The sequence below is a fragment of the Diospyros lotus genome, chromosome 8 (assembly GCF_014633365.1).
Source record: "Diospyros lotus cultivar Yz01 chromosome 8, ASM1463336v1, whole genome shotgun sequence".
Taxonomy (NCBI): Eukaryota; Viridiplantae; Streptophyta; class Magnoliopsida; order Ericales; family Ebenaceae; genus Diospyros; species Diospyros lotus.
Window position 1 is genome coordinate 6,434,005 of NC_068345.1, and position 9,046 is coordinate 6,443,050.

Here is a 9,046-nt window from a genome sequence, read left to right on the forward strand (position 1 = left end):
ATGATTCCATTCACACACATGATAGAGATCGGTAGACGGCGTTTTTAACGGTTAGAAATTGAACACGAATTCAAGCCACAGTCGCAATTCGCATTTGGGAACATTTTGAATAACCTTATCCGCATTGCCAAACGTCACAATCGCTCGTCAGCGCTTAAATACCACCAGCCCGAATAGATTTATCCGCATTGCCAAACGCTACCCCTTCTTTTCGTCTCAAAATTCACCCCTCACTGTGACCGAAGTGAACCAGAGAGCGAGGAAGATGGAGAATCCTCTGCCTCTCAGTTTCTTCTTCACTTTGCTGCTATCTTGCGCCACGGCCGACCGTGGAGGTGGAAACTCCCGCACCACCATACTTTTCAACTCGGATGGCCGGACGGACTACAATTTCGACGTCTACACGCTCCCGGTTTCTGATTCCCAGATCAACGCCGGCAACGAGCTCAAGATCACCGACGGCCAGTCCGTCAACTACAACGGCCACTTTCCAGCGCTGTCGTCGTCTACGTCGCTGCTGCTCTCGCACCCACGCTATCAGACACTCGCCGCCGCCGTTGCGTCGCCGCCAGTTCACGTGGTTTACGTCACCGAGAGGAACGGATCTTCCAGCATATACCTCGACGCCGTCTATTACGACGACGCTGACCACGCCAGGAGGAGATCTATGCTCCAAGTTCCGAACCGGGTACAGCTCCCCCTGATCGGAAGTCAACATTCGAACAGTCTGATTTCGCTGAAAGATAAACCCAGTTTGGTTGGTGATTATGTTGTCTATGTTTCGACTCACGAGGACTCGGGCGTGCCGAGGAAGAGTTGGGCTGCGGTTTACTCGAGTCATATCAGAACCGGGTTGACTCGGAGGTTGTCCCCGCCTGGGGTGCCCGATTTTAGCCCAGCCGTGTCGCCGTCGGGGGTTTGGACGGCTGTGGCTTCCGGCGGAGAGGATCACTGGAGTGGTGATATGGAAGAGCTCGATACTGATATTTATGTATTCAGCACTGAGGACGGGTCAGACCGGGTCAAGGTGGTGGAGCACGGCGGGTGGCCGACGTGGGCTGACGATTTCACTCTGTACTATCATCGGAAGGCGGATGATGGGTGGTGGAGTATCTACAAAGCTAGCCTTCCGAAGAGTGGGCGAGTTGGTGTTGAGTCGGTTGTGACTCAGCGAATCACCCCGCCAGGCATCCACGCGTTCACTCCGGCGGCTTCGGTGGCCGACAAGAGCTTCATTGCCGTGGCGACGAGGCGGCGCGATTCGAAGTACCGTCACATAGAGATCTTCGACGTCGTGTCCAAGCAGTTCCGGGAGGTAACCCGACCCATCTCTCCAACGCTCCATCACTTCAATCCGTTCATCTCCCCTGATTCCACCCGGGTCGGGTACCACAGATGCAGAGGCCCAGCCAATGGAGGCGGAGGTAACCACTTGTTATTCGAACACCTCCGAAACCCAAAACCCGAAATTTCTCTTTTCCGGAACTACCGACCATTTCCTTCTTTCTCGCCGGAGGGTGACCGGATAGCTTACTCGGCCATGCCGGGTCTGTACGTGGTGAACCCAGACGGGTCTGGTCTACGCGAAATCTATAGCGGAATGGTTTTCTACTCAGCCTGGGACCCGAAACGAAAAGGTGTCGTTTATACCAGCATGGGACCCATTTTCGCACCGGTGAGCTCCGAAGTGGATATAATCGCCGTCAACGTGGACGAGGATGAATTCACTTACAGAAAGCTGACGACGGACGGCAAAAACAACGCCTTCCCTTGGCCTTCACCCGACGGGAAGGGGATCGTGTTCCGGTCAGGTCGATCCGGTTACAAGAACCTGTACATAATGGATGCTGAAAAGGGAGAGAAAGGCGGGCTATTCAGGCTGACGGAGGGTCCATGGACCGATACGCACTGTAACTGGTCTCCAGACGGAGATTGGATCGCCTTCACTTCGAACCGAGAACACCCGGGTACGGATCTCACATCAATATACATGATTCACCCGAATGGGACCGGCCTTAGGAAGGTGTTCACCAGCGGGTCGGGTATGTCGGCCCACCCGATTTTCAGCCCGGACGGAAAATCTATCGTGTTGACATCGGATTACGCCGGGGTTTCGGCGGAGCCAATCTCCATCGCACATCAGTATCAACCACCCAGTGAGATCTACACGATCAAATTGGACGGTTCTGATCATACGAGGATGACTCATAACACGTATGATGATGGGACCCCAGCGTGGGGGCCCATATCAATGAGGGCCGCTGATGTGGTGCTGCAATCCAACGGCAGAGGATGCAACTTCAATGATTGTTACTGGATAACATTTCCGGACAATACAAAGGCTGAAGATGAGGTGGCTCAAACCTTGGGGGGGAATGCTAAAATCCCCTGTGGTAACTGAGAGAACGCATTGAAGAGCATTTTCCCAGTTGTAACATAAGGTGATAGTAGCTTCAGTCTCGGTATTTTTGTGTGTAATGGTATTATGTTCACATAAATAAATGAATCCATTTTATAGGGCTTTTTTAATTGCTCGCTGCCTTTTAATCCTATCTTTTTTGGACAATGCTACATAGCCAATCTGGTCGATAATGTGGCTTTAAATTACACATAGATCCCTTGATACAATTACACATATACCCCTGAAACATCACAAAGTCGGGCGCGCCTTATCTCAGCTTAGGGTTTTATTGTGCGCCCAAAAATCAGAGGCTTCGTGCGGAAGAGACGGATCTCCCTCGTTGCCGCGAGCATCTACAAGGTTCATTCTCACTCTCTCTTCCTTCATCTTCATCCTCAAAGAAGGTGCCTGAGACGGTGGATGCAAAAATCAGATCGGTGAAGAGACAGCGGTGGATCTCCCTCATTGCCGCAGGCATCTGCAAGGTCCACTCTCACTATCACTCTGTGTGTGTGTGTGTCTCTCTCTCTCCCGCGCCTTCATCTTCATCCTCATTCTCTCTCTCTCTCTCTCTCTCTAACTGTGTGCCTTTCAAACCAGTAGGGTTCTCTGTGTACCCAGAAACCAAGCTAAGATGCCGCATTTTCAAATAGATCTCTCATCTTCATCTTCATCTGCAAGGTGCATTCTCTCTCTCTCTCTCTCTCTCTCTCTCTCTCTCCACGAAATGTATATAAATTATTTTATGGAACCGAACAAAGAGTACTGCAAGAATCGAATATGTGTTACAATGTGAGATTCTTGCATTTTTTTAATTGAGATTCTGTTGGTTGAGGCATTAGGGAGATAAGGTCAATAAGAGTATCATTTGAGAACCTCACTGTTTAGGAACACTTGCGGTGTTTAACCCCCCTACAAAACTCTCACTATTTACTCGGGAGAAGAAATTATTTTATGCATAATTTGGCCCATTTAGATCTTATGTTTAAAACGTAATACACTGCATGCCTTAAGAGGTTATATTATTTGTCATTTGAACCCAAGTTGAGTGGCTTATACATACACACATACACACAAACTAGTAGGAGATAACAGTTTCAATTATATACATTGCATTTAATGAAAATATAATTTCACAATAACATGTATCTTCTTTGTTTTCTTTTCTCCAAATACACTTTCTTTCCTCTGTTCTCTCTTATTTCTTCCCATCAACAAGACTTCAAAATATCTAATATCTAGTATCATTATACTAAACTTTTACAAACAAAACAAATAATATTCTTGATTGTATACAATACTAGAACCGTGCAGCAAGAAAGTAGGGGAGGACTTAAATCAACCCCAAAATTTAATACTAAGCCCCAAAATTTAATACTAAGCCCACATATAAATTGACCATTTCGTTTGTTTATGTGAATACATTTTTTGTTTTTGAATTTGTTGTGAGTTGTTGTCGTGAACATAATTTATTATCTATGTTTGCTTGTAGAAAATCAATTCTATTTTACAAGACGAAGGAAACCAAAAATGAGTGATAATCATATTGTGGTTGTGGAATCATTCGAAGATAATCAGGAAACTATCGTTGCTAATGAGGATGTTATCGAAAATAATGAGTGTCATAGGTTAAACGACGAATTACTAGGAGAAGACAATGGCCTTGTCCCTAAAGTTGGAATGAAGTTCAATAACAAGAATGAAGTTTTTGATTTTTATAAAAGATATGCTTACCATGTTGGTTTTCCTGTTAAAAGAAGGAATTCGAAGAAGCGTGATGATGGGATGGTACAATATGTTGGATATGCTTGTAGTCGAGAAGGTAAAAGAAATATTAAACCTAGCACCTCTCTGAACCCTCAACCAACTATTCAGTTAGGGTGTAAAGCTAGGATGATAGCATGTTCAGATGTTTTAGGAATATGGTGAATATGCATTGTCCATCTTGACCATAACCATTAAACAAGTCCAACCAAATCTAGGTTATATCGATGCAACAGACAATTGAGCGAACATGTGAAGCTGTAGCTTGATGTGAATGATATAGCTGGAATTCCATTACACAAAAGTTATAAGTCAGCTGTTGTTGAAGCTGGTGGATATGAGAACCTCACGTTTGTGGAAAAGGATTGTAGGAATTACATTGACCAGGTAAGGAGGTTAAGATTTGGGGAAGGAGATGCTGCTGCTATTCAAGCTTACTTTTCAAAAATACAAGCCTTTTGTCCGGGCTTTTACTTTAGTTTGGATTTGGATGAAGAGTGCCGATTAAAGAATGTCTTCTGGGCTGATAACAGGTGTCGACAAGCATATAAGGAATTTGGCGATGTTGTCACATTTGACACCACATACCTAACCAATAGATACGAAATGTCGTTTGCTCCATTTGTTGGTGTAAATCACCACGGGTAGTCAACACTACTTGGTTGTGGTATAATTTCTAATGAGGACACCAAGACTTTTGTGTGGCTGTTTAGGAGATGGCTTGAGTGCATGGAGGATCAAGCCCCATAGGAATAATCATAGATCAAGATAGGGCCATGCAAAATGCTATTGAGATAGTTTTCCCTCACACGAAGCGTAGATGGTGTTTATGGCATATATTAAAGAAGTTGCCTGAAAAATTTGGTAACCATAGCTATCAGGCTTATATTTTTTCATCCATACATGAAGCGATGTATGAATCGCAAGAAGATTTCGAGCAAGCCTGAAATTCAATGATTAAGAATTATAAATTGCATGACAATGATTGGTTGTCTGGACTTTACAGAGAAAGAGGTCATTGGGTCCCATGTTTCTTTAGTTTTTGGGCAGGTATGTCAACAACGCAATGAAGTGAGAGTATGAATGCATTATTTGATGGATATGTACACTCGAAAACCTCATTAAAGCAATTTGTTGAACAATATAAACGGGTAATGAGGTGTAAAGTTGAAAAGGAATTCCAGGCTGACGTGAAATCATTTTCTCAGATGGTCCCATGTGCAACGAGGTTTTCCATGGAAAAACAATTTTAGGAAGTGTATACAATCTCAAAATTCAAGAAGAGTTCACTGGGAGATGTATTGTGCGATTGTGTCTGTCGAAGAGGGATTGCTAGGTATGAGGTACATAGTACGAGAACAAATTATATTTGAGGAAAGAGTGAAGCTAAAAAAATATTTCGTTGTTTTTTATGAAGAGAAATGTGATATCATTTGCAGTTGTCACATGTTTGAGTTTAAGGGTATAATATGCAGACATGCTGTCATAGTTTTTATCCAAAAAGGTGTAAGATCAATACTTGAGAGGTATATTTTACGGCGATGAAGGAGAGATGTTAGTAGATCCTATACGAGGGTCAAGATTAATTATAACGGTTGGATTAGTACGGTTAGCCAGTTGAGGTACGATGAACTGTGTAGTGAGTTTGCCAAGGTAGCAGATTTGGTAGCAGATGATGAAGAACGAACCCGGGCAACTATGGAATGGATCCAATCTCAATTGAATACATTGAGCATATCCAACGTGAAGTCGAGCTGTGGTAGTCATATATATTCTCGACATAATGTGGAAGAAAAAGACCTTAATTGTGAAGAGGCAGCACCAGCTTCAACTGGCCAAATATTTGATCCGAGATGCTCACAAACAAAGGGAGCCCCTAGGAAGCTTTGCAAGAAGAGCCCATTGGAAACAAATACCAAGAAAACGAAAGTATGTTTTTATCTATTTTTTACTAACCCCAAAGTAATATGTTGTCCTCATTCTTGATTATAATGGTTGTTAATTTGATTTTATGCCTAGGTGGGATCCTCGAAAGCAAGCAAAGGCAAAGCCCCAAAGCAAAACATTGTTCAAGATGCTCAAGTAGTCAATGAAGGTTTTCCACAACATGCACAGTATTACACGCTTACACCATTGACCTACTCACAACATTTGATGGTAAGTATTTGGATAATATTAGGTATCAACTTGTATTTTTGAAAAAATTTTGCAATCTAGTTTAGGTTATATCCTAGGCTTTGCGTGCATATTTTGTAGCTTATCTCTTTCGCTGCAGGCTACCACTCACTATCAAACTTCGAATCCTTCTCACGGAGTGCCTATGATTGGCATGGGTCAGCCCTTTATGCCAATGTACTTGCCTTACCGACAGCCTGATGACAACCTACCAGATTTTTGAGATGAAGGAACATATTTTAAGTTATTGTAGTAAGAAACTACATATTTTTGTTTTGCATGGTATTGGAATAATTAATCTTAATTCTAGTGCCGTTAGTATGTGCTTGTTATTTTCTTGATTTGATACATTTAGTTCACTTGATGCTTAAATTGTTTACTGTGGTTTTTGGTTTCTTGTTCAGAACAGGATCAAGGGGTCACGTGACCCAGGTGAGAGACAAAGAGAGAAGCAAGAAGATTGCGCTCAAGTGTTCAGAACAGGATCAAGGGGTCACGTGAAGGTTGTACTAATTTTGTACTGAAGTAAGAAAGTTGTACTAATTTTGTTAGAATGTGAATTGAGCAGTTATTTGAGTTCAACTTGTGGGTTCTGTATTTGTTATAACATAATTCAAATTAATATTTTATGAAATGTATTGAGGATTATGGCGAAATGTAAGTAATGAAATGCTTTACTTACATTATATGATTTTTGTTAGAATTTTTTGAGGATTAGGATGTGATCTCCAATGTGGCTTTATGATGCATTTCTGGAGTTTAACTCTATCCAGCTGCAGCCTACTTCCTTAACCAGATTTCTTTCTTTCATGTTTTTTCTAATTTTGACTACACCATCCCATTGACCTGCTGAAGCTTATAAATTTGATAGTTAAATATGTGCATCGGATCATTTGGTTCCTACCGAATAATCATCTCAGCAGTAAGTTTTCCAAGCTCAGTAGCTCCATGAACATGACATTTGATGGATCATTTGGTTTCAGGTAGCCTGATCTTCCTATTATTTACTATTGGCAAATCCTGTCGTACAATACATTAGTTTAAACTTTGAGAAGGTATATATCGTCTTAGATTTCCTAACCCTCTTTGGTCACCTTGATTTAAACTTTTTCCTCCTCATTAGTTTTCTCCCGTGTTTCCTTTTTAATTTTAATTATAAGCAGACAACTCACACTTGGATGCACCCTGGCTATCTATTTCCATCTATGCATTATACACAAACACTGAAGAACGAACAAAGATGACCACACAAATAGAGGCTTCAGTGGGACGAGGCCTTAAATCATAAAAAATCTGATTCCAGTTGCCAAGTTTGGTCAAATTCTTTGATTTTTGGGTGAATTCTATTTTGCCTTAATTAGTAGAAGTCAAGGTTTTTGTGAACCATAGAGTTCCATCTGTGAATTGATTCGGAATCCAATGGCAGATGTGCAGGTGCAGCTGCTATGTGTCATGCAGCAATGTTGTATTCCTGGACAATGCTACATAGCTAATCTGCTCGACAATTTGGCTTTAAATTACACATACTTTAATAAAACAAATATGCAAAACAGTTGGCGCATTTGATTAATAAATTCACATGCATACATAAACATTTCACAAACAACAAATGTACACTGATTTCATGTCTAATAACTTTTTATACACTTATTACAATAAAGTCAAATACTTAAATGTACTACCTTCATTCTTCATCAACCATAAAATCAACAAAAAACAACTCAATCCTAACACTATTACATTTCTAACAAACTTATTTTCTTTGGTCCTATACTCTTGGAGCTTAATTTTTAATTGAAAAATTTCTTCTGTTAGACACCTCTGGTCTTTCTGAAGCTTTAGTATCTTCGCTTTTCTCTTGAAGGCTTTTTCTTCAAAAACCCTCGCATGTTCTTGTAGTATTCTCTCTTTTTCAACATTTTATGTCCTGTTACGTTTCAATTCATCCAATATAACTCCGTATAATGCTTTCTCAGGACCTGTTCGTTCATCATCGATCCACTGAAACCATTTGCAATCATCATCCTGTCCGCAAAACCATCCAACAATCAATTTTGTTCACATTAACAGAATAATTTGATTTATAAGTTAACAATTTACCTTCCATAATCGATACCTCAAAAATTTTCTTCCCGGTTTACTTTTAGTCCATGATGTATATCAACGAAGAGGCACACTGTAATACCCCGAGAGCCCAGAGAAGTTAGTATATATCGAGGATAGTGTAAGAAAGGAAACAACACCAACTGGATACCTTTTGGGCTGAATGTTGGCAAAGAACTCCCAAGTTAAGCGTGCTTGACTTGGGATAATTCAGGGATGGATGACCCCCCTGGGAAGTTCGCGTAGGCCCATCAGGATAAGTTGTTCTGGTTCTTCCTATCACTCGAGCTGGATGTTACAGGTGGTATCAGAGCCGACCCCCGAGCCTCTGAGCGCGGTGGTGGGGCAAACCTCAGCGAGGAGGTTGAGTCCCGAGGGGGGCGTGAGGGCCCTATGGGGGGTGCGTGTAGGCACCTTAGGCAAATCCCACATCGGTCATGCAAGGGGGGAGAGATTTGGGACCGGTTGTAAGGTCGCATGACGGGGACGTCATGTGCTTAAGGGGGGAGAATGTAATACCATGAGAGCCTAGAGAAGTTAGTATATATCGAGGATAGTGTAAGAAAGGAAACAACACCAGTTGGATACCTTTTGGGCTGAATG

The 9,046-nt window shown here is 42.1% G+C and overlaps 2 protein-coding genes across 2 annotated transcripts; both read left to right on the plus strand.

The window, feature by feature from the left end:
• The first annotated feature begins 176 nt into the window (after positions 1–176).
• LOC127807900 (uncharacterized) lies at positions 177–2,529 on the plus strand. The gene has a single exon (XM_052346112.1). The coding sequence runs from the start codon at positions 266–268 to the stop codon at positions 2,399–2,401; it is 2,136 nt and encodes a 711-aa protein (XP_052202072.1). The 5' UTR covers positions 177–265; the 3' UTR covers positions 2,402–2,529.
• Positions 2,530–3,088: 559 nt separating this feature from the next.
• On the plus strand, positions 3,089–6,996 carry LOC127807901 (uncharacterized). The gene is made up of 3 exons (XM_052346113.1): positions 3,089–6,094; positions 6,185–6,322; positions 6,441–6,996. The coding sequence occupies exons 1-3, from the start codon at positions 5,864–5,866 to the stop codon at positions 6,561–6,563; spliced, it is 492 nt and encodes a 163-aa protein (XP_052202073.1). The 5' UTR covers positions 3,089–5,863; the 3' UTR covers positions 6,564–6,996.
• Positions 6,997–9,046: the final 2,050 nt, after the last annotated feature.